This window comes from Vipera berus, assembly GCF_964194415.1.
Source record: "Vipera berus genome assembly, chromosome: 1".
NCBI classification, from domain to species: domain Eukaryota; kingdom Metazoa; phylum Chordata; class Lepidosauria; order Squamata; family Viperidae; genus Vipera; species Vipera berus.
Genome location: NC_138202.1, coordinates 89,978,223 through 90,001,394, shown reverse-complemented (window position 1 = coordinate 90,001,394; position 23,172 = coordinate 89,978,223). Strand labels below are relative to the sequence as shown.

At 40.6% G+C, this 23,172-nt stretch overlaps 1 protein-coding gene across 1 annotated transcript in view; it reads left to right on the top strand.

The window, feature by feature from the left end:
- Positions 1 to 17,882, top strand: part of LOC308668492 (uncharacterized protein) — a gene marked incomplete at its 3' end in the record, with an annotated part of 620,085 nt that extends 602,203 nt beyond the window's left edge. The window contains exons 2-3 of the mRNA XM_081328457.1: positions 11,624 to 13,592; positions 17,686 to 17,882. Coding sequence (XP_081184583.1) covers positions 12,572 to 13,592; positions 17,686 to 17,882 — 1,218 coding nt within the window. The 5' untranslated portion in view covers positions 11,624 to 12,571. The remainder of the gene's footprint in view (positions 1 to 11,623; positions 13,593 to 17,685) is intronic.
- Positions 17,883 to 23,172: the final 5,290 nt, after the last annotated feature.

Sequence of the window (23,172 nt, the reverse complement as noted above, 5' to 3'; positions counted from 1 at the left end):
ACACATGGGGCTCTGTGGATACAGCCACTTAGAGGTGACTGAACTTACTTGCAGGTGTACATTCCATTGAATATATATTACAAGAAGCAAGGAAAACATATTGCCCTGACAGTAGCGCTGTCCCTTCCAGTCCATTTTCTCATGCATTTTTAAATTTCTCGACTTGATGCCTGTCCCTTAGCCCTTAGTCACACTGCATGTTTTTATTACAGTTGGTTTTGAAATGATTCTCCCCTTTCTCGCTTCCTTTGGGCTGTGGCATATATCTATATCCAGACACTTCAAGGGTTATAATTTGCTACCAACTCACTGCTTCCATGCCAGTGAAGAAAACCTACAGATGCTGCATAGTATTTGGATTTCTTTGTAAGTCTTTGATGACAGAGCTGTTTACAATATGTCTCAGTACTAGCCCTTTCTACTTATTATTCCAGCCATTAAGTCATTATTAGTAATAATTCCCATATATATTGCACCTTTTTTTTCTAAATCCATCTAGATCTTTTTCCCCCAGAAAGCCGATTAAATAGAATCAAGATCAAGTGAAGTACTAATACCACTTTACAATGCTTTGGTAAGGCCACACCTGGAATACTGCATCCAGTTTTGGTCACCACGATGTAAAAAAGATGTCGAGACTCTAGAAAGGGTACAGAGAAGAGCAACAAAGATGATTGGGGGACTGGAGGCTAAAACTTATAGGGAACGGTTGCTGGAATTGGGTATGTCTAGTTTAACGAAGAGAAGGACGAGGGGGGACATGATAGTAGTGTTCCAATATCTCAGGGGCTGTCACAAAGAAGAGGGAGTCAAGCTATTCTCCAAAGCACCTGAAAGCAGGACAAGAAGCAATTGATGGAAAATAGTCAAGGAGAGAAGCAACCTAGAACTAAGGAGAAACTTCCTGACAGTTAGAACAATTAACCAGTGGAACAACCTGCCTCCAGACGTGGTGAATGCTCCAACACTGGAAGTTTTTAAGAAGAGACTGGACAGCCATTTGCCTGAAATGGTATAGGGTTTCCTGCCTGAGCAGGGGGTTGGACTAGATGACCTCCAAGGTCCCTTCCAACTTATTATTATTATTATTAAATAAATCATATCTGGGTTGCAAAAATTCAAACAATCTAGAGAAAAATTAAAATAAAGAGTTTGCTGTATCAGTTCAGTGCCATTTTTTAGTTATTCAAACTGTCTCAGTATTGAAACTGTGTCTCCCCCCCCCCAAATATCTAAGAATAAGACAGAGAAGGTGATCTGGTTCCAATGTATACTAGGTTAAACTGGACAAATAGAAGACTGAAGCAGGAAATATGTTTTTCACATCCTATTCATTACCTATAAAACCCTTCATGATGCCATTGGTTGGAGATTTAATTTTGAAAGTTTACTCTGTAAACTAGAGTGCCTTCATTCCTATTAGTATTAGTACCACTTGATAAAACCCTAGTGAGACCACACCTGGAATACTGAAACCAATTTTGGTCACCATACAACAAAAAAGATGTTGAGACCTTGGGAAAAATTCAGAGAAGAGCAACTAAGATGATCCAAGGCCTGGAGACTAGAACATATGAAGAACAGCTGCAGGACTTGGATTTGGCTAGTCTAAAGAAAAGAAGAAATAGGGAAGACATAACAGCAGTACTCCAGTATTTCAGAGGCTGCCACAAAGAAGAGGGGGTGAAATTATTCTCCAAAGTACCAGAGGGAAGAACAAGAAACAATGGTTGGAAACTGATCAAAGAGAGAAGCAACCTGGAATTAAGGAGAAAGTTCCTAACAGAGAGAACAATTAACCAGTGGAACAGCTTGCCTCCAGAAATTGTGGGTGCTCCATCACTGGAGGTTTTTAAGAAGAGACTGGACAGTCACTTGTCTGAGATGGTATAGGTTCTCCTGGTTGAGCAGGGGGATGGACTAGTAGACCTCCAAGATCCCTTCCTGATTCTATTCTATTCTATTCTATTCTATTCTATTCTATTCTATTCTATTCTATTCTATTCTATTCTATTCTATTCTATTCTATTCTATTCTATTCTATTCTATTCTATTCTATTATTATTTCTTAGAAATTGAAACTGCTTGAGTTTAATTTTGGATTGTGTGAACCCAGAGACATTTTTCAGTATAAGTATACCATATTCAACTATAAAACTACTTGTGTTTGTGTCTTTTTTCCTACTTAATAATAAATAGCCATTTATTTTCTCAAATGGATTCTTTATAGTTTCATTGGATTACAATTCTATCATATTGATTTGCAATACAGAAAAATCAGTTAAATCTTAAATAAACTTTAAAGAATTAAAACAATTCAATATTAAACTCTTCTGTTGCCTGATGCACAGTATATTTCCACTTGTCACTTAAAATCCCCTTTACATAATGTTTTTGAATGACATTATCTTTTGGGGACATCTTGACTTTTATGAATAGCGTCATTACATCTCCTCTGTTGTATGATAGTGGCTTCATTGCTTTGATTTCCTCAAACACAGAAACACTTTAATGTCACACATCATTACTTAACATCAATCCATTTGCTCCGACATCTTCAGTTGGATGAACAGAATAAGCTAGATGACCTTATTTTTGAAAGTGATTCCTAACTATATCGGAGAAAGATACAAGATAGAGATATAAAAGCATACCAGTCAAAACACTTTGTGTTAAATTGTTTTTCCTCAATTCTTTCTCTCCTTCTCCCTGTTCTCTACCAGCTTTAAGCAAAAAAAAAATAAATTAGAAAACCACCATCAGCACCTTCCCCCCAAAAATCCTGTGAGTAAGGCAGAACGTATTAGGAATTAAGCACTTTTTTTCTTTTTAAAAGTAAGCCAATAGTCTACTGTCCATACTTGGATGGATAGAATGGTTATCTTGTTTCATCAATCCTTAAAACACCACTCCCATGAAAACATCAATATACCTAGGGCAGGGGTAGACAACCTCAGCTCTTTTATGACTCATAGACTTCAACTCCCAGAATTTCTGAGCCAGCATAGCTGACTCAGGAATTCTGGGAGTTGAAGTCCATGAGTCATAAAAGAGCCGAGGTTGCCTACCCCTGACCTAGGGAAACTCAAGATTTGCAGCTCTTTGTGTTTGTGTGAGGGTGATGAGATACTACTCTCCACAGTAATTCTATGTGATTCAGTCAGAAATATAGGTCCAAAATCACCTGGAGACTTATGGTGGACTTCAAACTGAACCCAGTCCCCATACCTACCTACCTACCTGCCTGCCTGTATGTATGTATGTTTGTGTACATACACACACACACATATACATACATACACACACATATACACACTTATAAACATAAACACTCACAAGCACACATATACACAATTTAATGAAAAAAAATGAACAAAAGAGTTTTTAAAAAGCTCATTGACACATGATCAATAGTGAAAATTGAATGGTGGCAAATTTATTTAGGAAAGGAGAAATGCCTGCACTCTTGAACAGAGCCATTCTGTTGCAGATCCACTTGCATATCTACCAATAGTAAACTACTTCTCTAAGTATTCCTTAAAAACTTAAACGAGAAAATCCATGCACAAAAATGTATATTCCAAATTTGCATATTTACAAAACAAAGTTCAGGAAATCATCCTTCAAATCATTATCCCTTTCAAATCAGCAAAACCCCAAACCCCAATGGGAGATGCAGACTGGATATGGAATGCTTAAACCAGGGGTCTTCAAGTTTGGCCCTTTTATGACTTGTGGACTTCAACTCCCAGAATTCCTCAGCCAGGCTTAAACCAATACTGGTTGGGGAAATGGAGAACCAGTATATGAAGGAGCAAGTGAATATGGCCCATCCTGAAAGAAGAAATGTATTGCTTGTGGATTGTAATCCTGCAATTTTATTTTATTACACAAATCTTAAAGTAAAACAATACCAGTTTATTCATATAGACCTAGTTGAACCCCAAATGTACAGTATACTCTTATTCTTGCAGCAATGTCAACCACAAACATATGCCAGTTATCAAAGGGCAGGAATTGTGTTGGTTGAAGATAAGGTAATTTTTTTGGTAAATCATGCATTGCAAGATACTCTTCCATCAGTAATTCTGAGTCATTTTCCAACAGAATCTCAGGAGTGTGACTTAGTATTTCTAAGTCAACAACACAGCTGCATTGAGAGCTTAGTCATCATTTGCCATTTTAGCAATGCTTGGATCCTAGAATTGCTCAAAACTATAATTGTGTGTAGGAGGGGGAGAAATGGCTTCCAGCACTAAAATCAATCTACTGTAGCAGTATAATAGTCCCTCTTCCTTTAAGCTCTCCAGAGAGATTTACGCAAGTTGCATTTTGTCATGCCCCTGTATACAAGTTTTACATGACCTTTACCATCTCTCTTGGTAGCGGTGGAAGGGGGGAGACATTTTTCTTTTTTGTAAATTTCTATGAATTCTATTCCGGATAAAGGGTTCAAATCCTCTAGGACAGGGGTAGGCAACCTTGGCTCTTTTATGATTTGTGGACCAACCCCCAGAATTCCTGAGTCAGCTATGGCTGACTCAGGAATTCTGGGAGTTGAAGTCCATGAGTCATAAAAGAGCCAAGGTTGCCTACCCCTGCTCTAGGATAACATCTAGGTATGCATGTGTAACAATTTTTAATGAGGATGAAACCAATTTATGTATTGCCTCCTGCTGGCCAATATGACCGACATCAATAAACATGTTGGAGAAAGTTAAGTGAGTGAGACAAATTTAAATTTCAGTTCAAATCTGGTAGAAGCAGACCCTCAGTACTAATGTATAAGAATGAAATATGGAGGCCTCTAAAGCTACAAATGAGAACATTTAGTATTAAATTTTAAATATTTTATTCTTGTTTATGACTCTTTTTATTATAATATTTATATACACCTTTTATGCTTGTATGGCTGTCCAGAGTGTGAAGGAGATGGACGGTATCTAAATACAATACATATATTAAACAAAGAAATAAACATTTAGTATTAAAGCATTATATATTTTAGTGTGTTTAACATGGCAGAGTGTTGCCCCTGGGCCCCCTGTGTGTTTATTGAATTTTTAATCTGAGGGGGAATGGGAGTTTGCTGCTTTATGAGCCCTCCATGTTTTGGCTGTGATGCAGGTGATTATGTAAGTTTAAATAAATAAATAAATAAATTATCACTCACTCAGTCATGTGATTTAACTGCTGTATTACAGATTTTTTTTCTTCATAGTAAAGCAGTAATAATGCACAGGATCTCAGGCAGTATTCAGAAGAATTCTGTCTGCCCGTACAAGCAAAATACAAAACCAGAATAACTCTTATGGAACTTGACAGGGTGAACGTGGAGAGAACGAGTCCCACACTCAACCTTAAAGGAAAAAAAATTCTTCCTTTTCTGCTCCCTGTTAAGCACACTTGGACTACAGTAATGAGCATCACATATTAGTAGAGGCGAGGTGAAGACTTTGCAATTTTTGTTTATTTCATTTGTTTATCAAATTTTTAGAGCCACCCATCTCACCAACATGACTCTGGGCAGCGTAAAGTAAAACAAATCAATAAAAACATCACATTAAGTTCCATAAGAGTTATTTTGGTTTTGTATTTTGCTTGTATGGGCAGATAGAAGTCTTCTGGATACTGCATGAGATCCTGTACATTATTACAGCTTTACCATGAATATGTGTGTGTGTGTGTGTGTGTGTGTGTGTGTGTGTGTGTATATATATATATATATATATATATATATATATATATATATATATACGTGTGTGTGTGTGTGTGTGCGTGCGTGCGTGCATGTGTGTGTGTGTGTGTGTGTGTCAAATGCTTGTTAACTATTTTAGATTACCTTGCTAGGCCCCAAACATGGGACAAATCTTTATTTCCTGTTTCAGCCTATCCTGAAGGCCATCGACAGGCAGTAGTCACACCGGTGACAACTCATATTTGTGTAAATTGCTAACAAAGAATTAAGGGAGACTGATATGCATTTCAAACTTATTAGTTTTCATCAGTCAGCCATACCCTTCTGAGATTCGAACCTGGGCTGATTGCACATTAGGCAGTTGTGCCTAGAGGTAAAAACAACTGCCTAATGTGCAATCAGCCCAGGTTCGAATCTCAGAAGGGTATGGCTGACTGATGAAAACAAATAAGTTTGAAATGCATATCAGTCTCCCTTTAATTCTTTGTTAGCAATCTAAAAAAAATTTACACACACACACACACACACACACATATATATATACACACACACACACACACACATACACACACACACACACACACACACACACATCTTAAATAGCCATTAGTAAGACCATGGGAAAGTGTTTCAAACACACATACATAAAAGAGCCATCTCACTGTTTCTAAGGGATTCCCTAGCCTGCTGAAAAAACCACATTTTGAGAGATTTCAGTAGGGTTAAGGATAATTTTACCTGAGGAACGGAATGATGTTCCATAGGACAGGTGCCATGACAAAAAAGGGCTGATCTTCTGAGTCCCATCAGATGAAACCACTTAGCAGATGGGACCCATAACATGCCCCTCCTGCCTGACCTGATGGGAGGGATAGAAAGTATTGGGGAGAGGTGGCCCTTCAAACAAGTTGACTGTTCTGTTACTTTTCTGTCAAACTATAATTTGAACATTCACATATTTGCACGATCTGCTTATTTGATACTCAGCTTATTCATATTTATTTATGTGCCATAATTTTAAACTAGGGAATATATGCGCTCATTGGGAGTTCTGCTGCTCACAGTTCTTTGTGAACCACAGTCTGAGTCAGGAGTACCAGTAAATCTAGTAGTAAGTTCTGAGCTCTTGAATTTCAGATGACATTGGGTTAAGAATATCACACCATCGCAGGAATCTGAATTGGATGTGCTTTAAAAAAAACAAAAAAAACCACCACCATGAATTTTATTACAGTCTACAAAAGATAATGACATCATGTAATCCACACAACCAGGTTAGATAAAGCATTCAAAGCGATAGCTATCTTATCACTTTTAGCTTGAATTGGGTTTATTGGAATCCATTCATCATTTTCATTACCATCATTTTAATGAGAAAGGTTCTCTGCTTCACTTTTAATCTTCCCAACCTATAATATACATCCTGGATATAAAGTAAGCAGCAGACATCACTGGGCACATTTTTTGTGCGTTTTGCTTTGCTTGCAGCAATCTTCAGATAATGAGAACCAAGAAGGCAAACGAAGATATGTAAGGGAGACAGTATCAGCACACATCAGCCTGAAAATAAAAGTGTCTGGCTGAGTTGTAACATAGTTCAGAAATCCCAAGGGGATAATGTTTGTAACACAAAAGTTGAGTGGTCTTACAATGTGTTAGCGATAGATGCTAGCGAGAATGTGTATGTGTATTGATCAAGTTAAAAATCTGTAGTGGCTGTAAGGTCTGCTTGTCTCATTACGCTTTTGCAGTTACGTCTGTAGTTCTGATTCCTAGTGAATTAAGTTTTCCTCTTTATGTTTTCCAGTGTGGAATTGTATACATTTATGGGCTTTGATAGAACAGAAGAGTAAAACTGAGACAAAATGCCCTTAGCTCAGCCCTTCCTAAATTTTACCTGTTCTTTCAAGTTCTTGTCTTCCCCACATTTTCCTCAGGAGGAAAATAGATGTTATTTAATATAGGCTTTCATCTATTACCTAACACCATTTTCTCTTTGGTTTTCCTTTCTTAGGTTAACACTGTGTGCTTCTGTGAGCTCTAGCAATGTCCAGGGTTCCCCTTTCTCCACTGCCAATAGCACAATATGACTTTATGAAGATAAAGTTGCCTCAGAGAAAGTCAGGTGAACCTATCAGTCTGCTTAAACCAATGCTGTTCATTTCAGCTGACAACAGCTACTTACGTGTGAGGCAGTGGAGATCTGACCTAGCTCTTTTGCCTTCAAGCATTTTAGCAACTGATGCTGAAGAATGAACTTAGAACCTTTTGTACTTTTGACTTTTACCTTCCCCTCTTGTTTGTGCATCTCTTCCCTCAGCCTTTTCTCATTAATAGCTTTATTCTCCTTCCATCCCTCCAAATCATCCTTAAAATATCCTCTTAGCTCTTCCTTCTTCTTTTTTCAGCTGTCACCTCATCCACTTCATTCTATTTCTCAGCAATTACTGACTGAACCCACATTTGTGCATCTTCCTTTTTCATATCCTTGGCATCAGCCTTTTCTTGACAGTTTTTCAGACTTGTTTTGATCTGTTCTGCTCAACAGAATGGCTTTTCCCAAAGATCCTGGAACTAGAAATTCCTTTTGGCAAACTCAAAGCCTGCTTCTTTTTGTCCATTCTTTTATTTTCAGTAAGGATGAGTATTACCATGTTTGCTTTTAATAAGATGGGGACAAAGTCATACAGTATCATTGTAAGCTAGATAACATAACTCTAGCCTCCCAGTTTTATGTTCACAATAATTATGATTGACTGTGGCCTTCAAGCCTAATCCTGAACAAAAAAGTAGATGTATTTACACTGGACTAAAAATTACCAGAAATTACAAGAATGGCTATTTGCATAAATGTTCAACAGATTCTGCAGTATTCTGGAGATGTGATTGCTTTTTGTTCTCGAGCACTTCAAATTTCATGAATTCTTTTACAGTGATTTATTTGTTCTACCCAAGTGCTGCAAGGAGAATTTCTGACCTGGTGAAATGTGAGATAAAACATGGCAGATTGAAGGAAGATGACTTTTTCTGCATGGCATCTTCAGCAATCACTGTGCTCTGCTAACTTTCAATCACATGGGTACATTTTGCATCCCTTATACTGTATGTGACCTACCTTGTTCTAACTGTAACAGAATAAAAGAGTTGGAAGGGACCTTGTATGTCTTCTAGTCCAACAGCCTACTCCAGCAGGAAACCCTATACAATTTCAGACAAATTGTTGTCCAATCTCTTGTTAAAAACCTTCAGTGTTGGAGCACCCACAACTTCTGGAGGCAAGTCACTCCATTTATTAATTGTTCTAACTGTCAGGAAATTTCTCCTTATTTCTAGATTCTCTCCTTGATTAGTTTCCATCCATTGCTCTAGTTCCTTTTTCTACCCTTTGGGAGAGAAAGGTTTGTCAGAACTCTGTTTCATCTTCTACTAAGTGTAGAGTTTGTCTCCCAGTAGATGTCAGGGTAGTTAGAGTCCCCCATTACTACTGTGGTGTGCTTCCAACACACTTAGCTAGCTGATTAATAAAAAGTTCATCTAATTTCTCTGTTTAGTTGTGTGGCCTATAGTATACAGCTATGGCAATATCATTCATTTTTTCCTTTTATAATTCCTTTTTCCCTTTTATAATGACCCAAACACATACAAGGCAGTTTTCAACATTGTTCTGCTATATTTCTATAGAGATATAGTTATTTCTTATATAGAGAGAGCCCAATTCCTCCTCCTCTTTTATTAGGTCTGTTTCTTTTTAACAATTTAAATCCCTCTGCATGTATATTCCATTCATAGGTTTCACCCCACCAGGTCTCATTCCCACCAAGTGGTTCTAGGAGCTTTGCTAGATTTTCTACAATTGAACAATCAGATGGGGTGGGTGAATCTGTTCAGAAATTGTGTTGCTTAGAATGTTCACAACAAATGTATGCAACATACCACACACTGCTGCTGAGATACAATAATTCCTTATCAGGAATCAATTTATAAAGGGGTCTTGTTTATAGAAAAGGTCAAAACAATTTCTGTTAGTTCATATTGTTTTATTATATGGGTAGGTCTGTGCAAATCTCTGGAGAGTTGTATTTATTCATAGCCCCTTCTAAGTTGTTTCAGAAAAAAAGCCCCTTGTCTTTTTTTAAAAGAAGCAAACCTACCATATTAGGTTTCTTTGCCTCACTCTGAAGCTTTTGTTGGAATACATGTTAGAATGTATTTTATATTGCAACAACTATTCAGCCAGTAGATGGCAGTGTCTAGTTTTCATCTATGGTTATAATCTATGGTTCTTTCTGTTCTGAGGAGAGTTTCCTATGACAGTTGAAACTGTTAAGCAGTGAGGCCCAAGGTGACTATACAGTATACATTTTATTTGATCTGTATGTGTATAAAACCCAGAGATATACTCAGATAAACCAGGTAAACCTGAAATAAACCCAGAGATAAACCCAGTATAAGTCCAGAATAAGTCCAGATTAGAGGAGAAATATAAAGTTCAGCATAGAACAGAGAAAAATGGTCATAGCCAGCTACAGCAAATAAGTGCGAGATACAGCAACAGAAAGAAGACTGCAGCAGAATAAAAGAAAATGGCCAATAACAAAGCTGGAAAAAAGATTTCATTTGCAAATCTGACACCAGAACTACCAGTCTTGTAAATTCAAGATGAAAATGCTGCTAATAAGGGAAGGTGTATGGAAATATATAAATTAAGCTAGAGCAGAACACCTTCAGATGAGTGGATAGAGAAAGATCAGAGCACAATCTCCCTTAGCATAGAAGATGATCAAATCATACACATATGTATAGGTGAAATTGCTAAAGAAATGTGGGAAGGATTACAAAAAGTGCATGAAAGAGCTAATCTAAGTAACAGACTTTATTGATTTGAAAGCTATACCAAACCAAGCTGATGAAACACAGGATAGGCAAGATCACATAAGACATATCTTGGAAATGGTTGAACCTGAGAGGTATAGGAAAACAAACAAACGAACAAACAAATAAATAAATAAGTGAAATGAAAGATGTTCTTGTCATAGCACTATTATTTAGTGGTTTACAAGAAAGTTATGAAATGCTTGTCACAATGCTTGATGCATGTTCAGATAATGAGCTAACATTGGAATATGAGCATAAAACAGAAAGCATTAAAAGAGATAGTGCTTCTGTTGCAGAGTCTGCTTTAAAGATGAAAAATAGGAATAAAAACAGTTACATGAAGCAAGAAACATGTGAATGCTTTGTATGCAAGAAAAAGGGTCATAGAAAAGCTGATCACAGAATCTGGAAAGCTAGAATGCATAAACTACAAAAAGTCAAAAGTGTGAAGAAAGAAACTGATTTTGATTCAGATAATTAATATATTTTTCAATCCAAAAGTTGCACCTCATCTTTGCAGGCATGGTGTGTTGATTCAGGAGATACGAGTCACATGACAAATGACAGAAATTTCTTTACTGACCTTGACCAAAGTAAAACAGAAAAAATTATCACAGCTAGTGGGCAAATAATAGAATCAGAAGGAATAGGAGAGTGCATTTTCTTTATTCTCCTATTTCTCAGACCGTCACAAGAAAGATACTTGTGAAAAATGTATTCTATGTCCCTGCTCTTGAAACAATATTTATCAGTGGAGCAGTTCACAAAATAAGGCAAAGTAGTGACCTTCAAAGGGGATAGTTGTGTCATCACAAAAGGGGATATCTTACTTGCAAGGGCTAAAATTACAGATGAACTGTATTAGCTGAACTGCAATCAGGTTGCTAATACTGCCAAGGAGGAAAAACATTCAAACTGCATTCACACATGGCACAGACAAACTGGACACAGAAGTCCTGATATAATAAAGAAATTAACTGAGAAAGACTATCCAAGTGGAATGAAAGAAAAATCCAGGCCACAAGAGGTTTCAGTCAGGAGATACATCAGAAGCAATAAAGGCGGGGGGCGGAGCCAACTGTCAGAGCGGGCGGCTGTGTGAACGGAGCTCTCTCCACGCACAACCTCTCACCCAGTGTTCGCGGGGGCTTTTCGGAGCTTCAGGAGGTCCTGTAGGGACATCCGAAGTTGCAGGCAGCCCGGAGAACCTTCATGAGCGGCGGTTCGTGTTGAAGATCCGGAGAAAGTCTGATGCGAGCGAACCGGGGAGAAGGAGGCCAGTAATGGCCGACATGAAGATCTGACAGAGGGACGGAGCTAGCACGTAAGCAGCGGGACAACGGTAGAGCGGAGCTGACGGAGAGTGTATCCGAATATTAAATAGGAAGCGCTTGTGAAAGAGGTACTGGTTCGAAGTGGGAGCCTCACGGAGAGGGAATAAGCGGCGATAGAAGTCTTGAGGGAGGCGTTTGGCAAAAACAGCAAGGGAAAGAAAGCCGAAGACTATATGACTGTATTCTAGCTGGAGAAAAGCTACAACAGGTCAAAGTCTGAGCTTTGGAGCCTTAGAGACTGAACTCTGGATTGTCGGGCGTGGAAAGCGATCAGCTTGGTCTAGTCTGGTCTATCCTGGTAAATTTTGAATTTGTGAACTTTTGAAACTTTTGAAATTCTACTCTACTTGTCACGGGCGGCCATTTGATATAGCAATTTAGTAACTGGAGGTTTGTTTAGTGGGACACCTACTGGTCTTTGACAGCAGAGGAAGACGGAAAAGGTGCCAATTTCTGCGCCGGAAACGGGGGGGGGGGAAAAAAAAAAGAAGAAGAACGTGACTTTGATTATATTCATACTATAGAATTCTATTATATAAATTGCTTAGTTGGTAATAAGTATCTGGTGGTAACTGTTTTATATATCTTTTGTCATAGAGTTAAAAGGTTTATATAAGACTCAGGGTATTATACATTGATAAAACGCTGTTATAATTGGGGAAACATGACAAGTATCTCGGGAGCAACTAAGCCTAGCGCTGGCAAAAAGGCGGCAGCACAGGGACAGGGGATGGCCTCAAGTCCCTCCAATCAGAAATCTATAGAGGATATGCTGCAAAGGGAAAGATCTAACTCGAATTCCTTTAAAGATTTACATGCCCTTTTGCAAAACCTACACGAGGCAATGGCCAAAAACCACGAGGAGATGAAGAGAGAAATAGGCCAAATAAGAAACGACACTGGTGAATTAAAGGGGAAAATCCAAGCGATAGATGATAAATTTGAAGGGATTCAACAGCAATTAGTCAAAAATGAACAAAGACTTCAAGATATGGAAGCTAGAATGGAAAAAGAGGAAAAGAGAGTAGATGATTTAAATGAAACACTCCTTCAGGCTAATAAGGAATTAGAAACAACAGTCATTTTTCTGGAAGCAGAAAAGGCTGCTCATTATCTACGCTTCCAGAACGTTCAAGAAAAAAGAGGGGAAGATCTGTTGGTCATGATGGCAGAACTGATGGCAAAGGCACTCGGTGTAGGGAAGGAGGAAATGCTGGCGGAAATTGATGAAACATACAGGGTCCAAACTAATTATGCGAGAAGGCACAACCTCCCAAAAGAAGTACATGTAAGGTTAGTTAAAAAATCAATTCGGGATGAGCTTCTGCATAGATCTAGAGAGGAACCATTAGAATTTCGGGGCCAACCAATCACCATCCTTAAACAGATACCTAAAAGGATGAGGGATCTGAGACGCGGCTATCAATTCTTAACATCCAAACTAATAAGAGAAAATGTAAACTTTAGATGGCTAACTCCAGAGGGTATTCTAGTTACGTGGCAGGATAGAAGGCATAGACTGGACACGATAGAGAAGGCAGAAGATTTTTACAAACGCCACTTCCATAGCCAAGAGGAAGTAGATTTAGAAGATCAAGATGGAAGGGAGGTAAGAGAAAGAGATACAATACGTGTGGCAATGGATGGGAAGATCTTAGCTACAGAGGATAGAAGGAACAAATCCGGTGAGTTAACAGAGAAACATGGAACTAGAGACAAGGAAGAGAGAGAGCCCCGAATCACGAGATCCACAAAAACCAGAAATAAGTAAGATGAAGGGAGGTGAGTGTAGTATTATGTCTGTGAATATTAATGGATTGAATTCGCCAGTGAAAAGGCGGAAATTTTTTAATAGGCTTATTCACCAACAATTGGATATCGTGGCAATACAAGAAGTCCATATAAAGGAACAACAAAAATATTTGTTAGTACAACCAAGAATAGGGAACCTATTCGTTTCCTTAGACCGACACAAGAAAAAGAGAGGAGTGGCACTATATGTAAACCCAAAATTGACTGCAAAACAAATTTATAACGATAAAGAGGGTAGAATACTGATAGTCGAGGTTATAATAAATCACAGGAAGGTCATGATGGTAGAGATATATGCCCCAAACCATAACCAAGAACAATTTTTCAAAACACTTCACAATAAGATATGTAGCATTGATTATGAGGAGATTTGTTTAATAGGAGATTTTAATGCTATCCTAGATATAAATTTGGATTATATGGGAAAGACGCTTAGGAAAAAGAAGAGAAGAACTCTACCGAGATCTTTTCTTAACTTGGCTGAGGAACTAAATATCCAAGATGTCTGGAGGGAAAGAAATCGTAAGGCTAGACAATATACATATTACTCCAACCGACATAACTCATGGTCTAGAATAGACATGGTATGGATGACGAAAGAAATTAGTTCAGAAATAGACGAGGTACATATAGCGACAGGTACTTGGGCAGATCACAATCCTATTAAACTTATCTGGAAAGGTTCCAAAAAAATACCCAGATGGACGCTTCAAAGAGCAATTTTAACAGAAGACGAATTCAAATCTAAGATGGAGAGAGAGCTAAGTTTTTTCTTTAAGGAAAATAAAGCTATAGACACCTCAGTACAAAACAATTGGGATACAGCTAAGGCAATGATGAGAGGGGTAGCGAGGGCATATATGGTATATAAAAATAAGGGGAAAAGACAACAACGGGAAAGATTAGAAGAGGAATATAAGAGCTTAGAAGTTACACTCCAACAAGATCCACAAAAAGAGAATATCAAGCAATCTATGGATCTGATTAAACACAAACTTAACATTCTAGACAAAGAGAAATTAGCACAACAATTGAGAAACACGAAACAAAATTTTTTTGAAAATGCAAATAAACCGGGCCGGTGGCTCGCATATAAATTGGGAAAACAAAAGGGGAAAAACTGGATTCACGAACTACGAGATGAGGAAGGGAGAATATTCCACCAGGAGGAAAAAAAAAATTATAGCCCAGGAATTTTACGAACGTTTATACAAAGAAGATAGTCAGGCAAGTGTGGAGAAAATGGAGGAATATTTTCAAAGAGCCAAACTACCTAAAGTCACAGAAGATACCAGAAATATGTTAAACGAGGAAATTCGACTATCTGAGGTGATAAAAGCTATTAATGCACAAAAGAATAATAAAGCATCGGGACCCGACGGTCTTCCATCAGAAATTTATAAAGAATTACAAAATATCCTAGCTCAACCCCTAGTGGAGGTATTTAACGCAGTATTAGAAGGCGCAAGGACGCCTAAATCTTGGCTAGAGGCAAACATAACCCTTATTCCGAAAGATAACACAGACCATACATTAATCCAAAATTACAGACCCATATCACTTCTTAACTCGGACTACAAGATATTTACATCAATTATAGCGGAACGATTGAAACGATTTCTGAATGATTTCATACACGCAGATCAAAATGGTTTTCTCGCTAAGAGACACACTAAGCACAACATTAGAATAATATTAGATACATTGGAGTACTATGAATTACATAGCGAACAACAGATGGCATTACTTTTCTTAGACGCCCAAAAGGCATTTGACAATGTTAAATGGTCTTTTTTGTGCCAACAGCTTAGCTTTATGAATATGGGTGAAAAATTTATAAATATAATTAGGGCAATTTATGACAATCAGGAAGCAAAAATAATTATTAATGGGGAAGCATCTAGCAAGTTTCAAATTCAAAAGGGAACACGGCAAGGCTGCCCCTTATCACCATTGCTGTTTATATTGACTCTTGAAGTATTAACGAGAACTATAAGAAACGACCCAAAGATAATAGGATTAACCATTAAAAAGGAAACCTTTAAATTGCAAGCTTTCGCGGACGATCTGGTTTTTATTATGGAGGATCCATGTCAGACGGGACCAAAGCTATTGGAAGAATTATCTAAATATGGTGAGGTTGCCGGACTGCGAATAAATAGAAATAAGACCAAGATGATTGTTAAAAATATGACCAATAAACAAAAAGGTAATCTGGCCGAAATCATGGATATAGAAATAGTCAAGAAAATAAAATATCTAGGGATTAACATTACGGCTAGATGCACTTCACTCAAAAAGGATAATTATGATAATGTAGTGAACCAAATAAAAGGTGATCTGGAAAGATGGGGAAACCTAAAACTCTCATTATTGGGAAGAATCGCTGTCATTAAGATGAATATTCTGCCTAAAATCCTGTTTCTGTTTCAGAATATCCCAATTCAACTCGACTCTAAATTTTTTCGAAATTTGGATAAATTATCACTAAATTTTATTTGGCAGGGGAAAAAACCAAGAATTAAATTGAAATATTTACAAGACACGAAGGAAAATGGGGGTTTTGGATTGCCAGACTGGGAATTATATTACCACGCCGCGGCCCTGAGCTGGATTAGAGAATGGGTAATCTTGAGAAATAGAAGACTATTAACTTTAGAGGGTCACGATTTGCAATATGGCTGGCATGCTTTCCTATGGACGGAGAAACAAGGTCTTTTCTCGCATTTTCAAAGACACCGGATCAGGCAAGCGCTACTTAATACTTGGAAAAAAATTAGATCTCACAATTACACCAAAATACCGGTCTGGCTATCCACCCTTGAAGCGATAGTTTACCCAAATCTGTTTGATTTGGGTAACATAATCTCATACAAGGATATTCTGAATGAGGAGGGGGAATTGAAACTTAGGAATGAACTAGAATTACAAGGTATAAAACTCGATTGGTGGGCCTACTTACAAATCCAATCGAGATTTAGGAAGGATAAAAATGAATGGGGGATATATACCTCTGAAACAGCATTGGACAAAATATTATTGGGACCGGACTCTAAACAAATAAGGAATTTTTATAAATTACTTTTGGGATATAAGCTGTTTGAAGAGCAAGTGAAAGACCCCATGTTGACCTGGGCTAACAATTTAGGACATAACATCGACCTAGATACTTGGCAAACAATTTGGGATAGGAATAAAAGGATAACACTGGCCTCATCATATAAAGAAAATTTATTTAAAATGTTTTACCGATGGCATCTTCCCCCAGCCCGCTTAGCAAAAATGTACACAACAGCATCTCCCAAATGTTGGAAGTGTTCTGAAGAGATAGGCACATACTTCCACACGTGGTGGTCTTGCAGTAAAACACAAAAATTTTGGAGAATGATTTGGATTTGGCTGAAAGAAATATTGAAACAAGATCTGGAGTTTAGTCCAGAACTTTTCTTGTTGGGAATCACGAAAGAGAAATATCCTAAAGATGTGCTATACTTAACGATCCATATTATCACAGCAGCTAGAATATCATTTGCGCAAAAATGGAAAAAGAATGAGATCCCAGGACAAAAAGAGGTTATTAGGAAAATTTGGGATTGCGCTGAAATGGACAAATTAACTTTGGAATTAAAGAATAAAGATCAATCAGACTATTATAGAATTTGGAACAAATTGTATCTTTGGATGGATAAAAAGAAAGGTCTCTATTAGGTTTTACAGACTAGCTCACTGTTTTAAATATTGTGGTATTTCACCGATTTGTAATCTAAGTGTATTTAAGTGTATTTTTGATGTACATATATACATGTATATATATATATTTAAACATTGTAGACAAAAAGGTTTGTCAGCTCGCTGGTACTGTGTCCAATGTTTTTAAATAATAAATTTAATAAAAAAATTTAAAAAAAAAAAAAAGAAGCAATAAAGGCATCCCAGCCAAACTTCTTTCCTATGTTGCTCATGAAGATATGGGAAGGAGAATCCAAAAGAGACCGCAGCCGCCACCCTGGTCCCCCAGCCCAGCCCAACCAGACCCTGAGCCCCAGCAGCTCCAGCACCAGCTTTTTGGAGAGCCAAGGCTGAAGCAGCATAAGCAGCACCAGCTCTATGGACAGCCAGGACAGCAAGAAGAAGAGGAAGAAAAAGGACAAGAAGAAGCATAAGAAACAGGAAACAGCACTAAGATCATAAATGGGACTATTATAAGGAGTAGTTGTTGAATGGGGGTGTTGGAATACATGTTAGAATGTATTTTGTATTTCAACAACTACAGAAGTAGTCAGCCAGTAGGTGGCAGTGTTTAGTTTACATCTATGGTTTTAACCTATGGTTCCTTATGTTCTGAGGAGAGTTTCCCGTGACAGTTGAAATTGTTAAACAGCAAGAAACGTAGTGACTGTACACTATACATTTTATTTTATCTGTATGGTTATGTAACCATCCTCTGCTACCAATCTGCATCACTATATAACAGACATGTCAAACACAAGACCCGGGGGCCGGATCCAGCCTGCGAAGTGGTTTCATGTGGCCCGCGAAGCCATCCTGGAAACAGTGAGGGAACGGCCCCCACTGCCTTGGCCCTGGCCCAGAGACCCTCCTTCTGCCAGAGACCCTCAGATCTGTCCCACTCCTGCCCAGGCCCCCATAGGCACCCTTGATGCGAATGATGTAGAGCTGGCCATGCCCACCCAATAGGCCATATGCTCTGTTGCAAGAAGCAGACGAGACAGCTGGCTAACGGAAAAACTTTATTTGGGAACCGGGCAAAGAACAAGTTAACAACGCTTCTATTTATACTACAGCTGGCCAGCCGACAGCCAATCAGGGCTGTGCCGGTTTCCCGCTAGTTTGGTTGGACCAATCGGCGTCTGAGCGCCTTGACAGCTTGGAGCTGTCAAACTGCTTGCGCTTGTGCGGTAGCCGGCGGTCTTTGACAGCTGAGAGCTGTCAAACGGCTTGCGCCTGCGTAGTCGCTTCCTGGCAGCTTTTGACAGCTGTCAAAAGCTGCCGCGGTTTTACCTCAACTCCGAACTTGTGTATTATGAATCTTAACGAGTGTAACATTTAACATGTGAATACACAACACCCCTTACCCCTCCCCCAGACTGGTGTGAAGATTCTTCCGGGTGTTTTTCCGCGACGTTCCCCATTCAAAGTCTTTTAAGTATGCGGGGGGTTTCCTTGTTCTTGCCGAACGTTGGAGGGGTGTTCCCTCTGGAGGTTCTGCTTCCCCTGGCTCTGGGAGTGATGTGTCTGGATTTGAGTTTGGTTCACCAGGTTCTGGGTCCCTTTCGTCAGGCGTGTGCGGCGGGGGGGATGTGCTTGGTTCGGGGGGGGATGTGACGTGTTGGGATTTCGTTGCTACCCCTTTCCCCCATGTTTGAGGGCTTCGTTGTCGCAATTGGTCAATGTGTCGGCGAAGGTGGTCGTTGTTTCTGGTATCGATGACGTATGACAAGGGCCCAGTCTGCTCTAGTACAAACCCCTGAATCCATTTATTCCCTCCCCCGTAGTTTCTAGCCCAGACGGCTTGGCCGACAGTGAGAGTTCTATGCTGAATGGGCAGGTCAGGTTCTGCCGTGGTTCTATCTGGGTGCAATCGGTCAAGTCTGGTTGTGAGTCGCTTCCCCCATCGGAGTTCCGCCGGCGATTTTCCGGTGGTCGTGCAGGGGGTTGTGTGTTGTGCCAGTAAGAATTGTGCCAATCTGCGGTGCCAATTCCTGGTGATGATTTTCCACAGTGCCTCCTTGGTGGACTTTACCATGACCTCAGCCAAGCCATTCGACGAGGGATGGAACGGAGCTGAAGTGGCGTGTCTAATAGAGTTCTCCGTTGTGAAAGTCTGGAATTCATGGGAAGTAAATTGGGGGCCGTTATCGGAGACTAAGACATCCGGCAGTCCATGTGTGGCAAAGAGCCCCCTTAGCACTTGTAATGTGGCTGCAGTGGTCGTGCTGCTGACCGGTACCACCTCCAACCACTTGGAATAGCTATCCACTACAATTAAAAACACTTGTCCTTGAAAGGGTCCTGCAAAGTCTAAGTGTATGCGGGACCAGGGGTTTTTTGTTGTCTCCCATTTGTGGACGGGAGTCTGTGGTTGAGCAGCTCTGACAATTTGGCAAGGGTAGCAGCCGGCCACATATACTTCTATTTGTTTATCAATGCCAGGCCACCATACGTAGCTCCTGGCTAACGCTTTCATTTTAACGGTCCCTGGGTGTCCTTCATGCAAGGTTTCTAGAACCTTGGTCCTATGTTTTTCAGGGATTATTACTCTGCTCCCCCATAGTATGCACCCCCGGTGGGACGATAATTCTGTTCTTCTTAAAAAGTAAGGTTGGAAGTCGGGTCCAGGGGGTTTAGATTGCCACCCTGAAGTGATGCAGCCAAGGACTCTGCCCAGAATTTTGTCGGAAGTTGTGGCGGAGGCAATGTCTTTGACTGACAAGGGGCATTCTGGCAATTCCGAGATAGCCAGGATATTGCCAGCTGGGGCGGGGTCGGGGTCTATTATGGGCAGGGGAAGCCTACTTAACCCATCTGCATGTCCCATGTCCTTCCCCGGTTTGTGTACCAATTTGAAGGAATAAGCAGATAAAAAGGTAGACCATCTGAGAATGCGGGGAGAAAGAATTTGGGGTGTCTGCTTATCCCATGTAAAAATTCCCAGCAGAGGCCTGTGGTCTGTGAAAATAGTAAATTGACGTCCGTAGAGGTAGTCGTGAAATTTTTTCACGCTGGCCACTATGGCTAAAGCCTCCTTGTCAATCTGAGCGTAATTGCGCTCAGGTTTGGAAAGTGTTCTGGAGTAGAATGCTATTGGGGTTTGGGTCTCATTCTCAGTTAAATGACTTAGGACTGCCCCAATTCCGTAGGGGGAAGCATCACATGCTAGGCATAGGGGTAACTGTTCATTGAACAGTGTTACGGTGGAATTACTGGGGAGCAGGTTTTTAAGGAGCCTGAAACTGGAGTCGTGCTGAGGGGACCAGGACCAAGGGGTACCCTTGTCCAGGAGCCTGTGTAGAGGCTCTGCTATGGTTGCCTTATGAGGCAGGAAGGCATGGTAAAAATTAAGTAGCCCCAGAAAAGCTTGAAGTTCCTGCTTGTTTTTTGGAGTAGGGGCTGTTTTGATGGCATTGATTTTTGAGTCAGTGGGGTGAATTCCCCCTGCATCAATCTTGTACCCGAGAAATTCTGTAGATGGAACCCCAATGGAGCATTTATCTCTTCTTAATTAAAGACCTGCTGCCCTGAATCTACGAAGAACTTCCCCCAGTTTGGTTGCCAAATCCCCTTTAGATTCCCCTGCGATAAGGACGTCGTCGAAATATGGGCAGACCCCAGGGATTCCCTTAAGTGTCTTTTCCATAATTTCTTGAAATATCCCTGGGGCTGCAGATATGCCAAATTGTAAACGGTTAATTTTGAAGGCTCCCCGGTGTGTGACAATTGTCTGTGCCAAGGCAGTGTCAGGGGTGACAGGCAGCTGCAAATACGCCTGTGCCAAATCTAATTTAGTGAAAATGGCGCCTGACCTAATGGCTGCAAGGACATCTTTTACTGCTGGGACGGGGTAAGCGTGCGCGTTTAATGCACGGTTCAGGGTTGCTTTATAATCCGCGCAGAGTCTTATTTGGCTGTTTGCTTTAATTGGGGTTACAATTGGTGTTTCCCATTCGCCCCCCTCGACTGGTTCTAATACCCCAAGTTTGACAAGTCTGTCTAGTTCGTTCTCAATTTTGTTTTTTAACGCAAATGGGACTCTTCTAGCTTTAATTCTTATAGGCAGTACGTTGGGGTTTAATTCTAATGACACCGGGGGCCCAGTATACTTCCCTAATGAGCCATCGAAGACGTCTGCGAACTGCTGGCAGACAGCTTCTAGGCTAAAAGACTGAGTGGCATTAACGCCTGTTAGTGCTATTCCTAAAGCTTCGAACCAGTCAAGTCCTAGTAAGCTGGTTCGGTTTTCCTGCGTAACTAAAATTGTGAGGGACCCTTTAAAGTGCCTAAATTCCGTCAGAATTGTGGCTTTCCCTTTGAGTCTGATGGGGGTTTTTTGGAAGTCGGCCAAGCATAAATTGGTGGGTCGTAAGGCAGGTTGCTGCCGGCTTTGGCTGCAAATGTTTTTGTAAGTTCCCCATGAGATGAGGGAGACCGAGGACCCCGAATCGACCTCCATCTCACAGGGAACCCCATGGAGCAGGACGTTAACTTTGACTTTGGGCTTAAGCACTAGATGGACTGTACCCGCCCCCTTACTTTCCTTGACAGTTAGCACTAGAGGTTTTTTCCCCATTGGACGTTGGCGGGCTCGTACCTGCGGATGTCACCTCCAATTCGTGCAGGTTCTCCCGGCTCAGGCTACGGCATACGGCTTTGAGGTGTCCAGTTTTGCCACAGCTGTGGCATTTGGCACTGCGGAAACGGCACAATGCTCTTGGGTGGTTTCCCCCGCAGCTGGCGCATTTGGCTCTGGTGCCTTGCTGGTTGGTGTTCTTGTTGTTTGGGGGGCCCCCTCGATTGTCGCGTTGGATATTGAGCTTCTCAAATCTTCGTTGGACGGCATCTATGTCGGTGGAGACGTCGTTCCCCTCTGTGACACTGTGTGCGATGTCCTCCTGGTGCACGGACCCATATGGTCCACTGTCAGGAGGTCTGGAGTTTTCGTTGTGACTATCTTCATAAGCCACAACTTCCATGGAAACTTCGGCCAAGGTTAAGGAGGGTTTGGCGATTAGCTTCTTCCGTAGGCGCTCGTCCTTCAACCCGATGACTACCTGGTCATGCATCTGGTCCTCCAGGTCAGGGAACCGGCATCAGTGTGCGGCGTGCCTGACTCATGCTATGAGGTCGGTGGCGGATTCCTCGGGGACTTGTAAGCGCCGGGCAAAGTTCACTCGCCAGAACAGCTCGGACTTGGTCGGCATAAAATGCTTACTCAGTCCTTCTGTGAGTTCAGCATACGGAATGGTGGCGATGGGCTCTGGGCTGAACAGTCCTACGGCCACATCGTATACGGCGGGTCCACTGAGGCAAAGGAGCGCTGCTGCCTTGGCTCGGTTGTCCGTTATCTTATTGACCAACAGGAACCCTTCTACCTGTCCCCAGTGTGACTCCCAGCACTCGGGGTGGCGAATGTTGAATTCGCGGATGTGGCCGAGGTTGGCCATACTGTCCCGGTTGTGGGTACTGCTTCGCGGGTGTTGGGGGAAGCTGTGCTTCCCGCCGGTGACTTCAGCAGTGACTTAGCTCAGAGCCAAGGAAAAAAAATCTCTTCTTTCCCTTGGCTAGTGACTTCAGCGGCGCGAAGCAGTAGATCCCACCTTTGTCGCCAATGCTCTGTTGCAAGAAGCAGACGAGACAGCTGGCTAACGGAAAAACTTTATTTGGTAACCGGGCAAAGAACAGGTTAACAACGCTTCTATTTATACTACAGCTGGC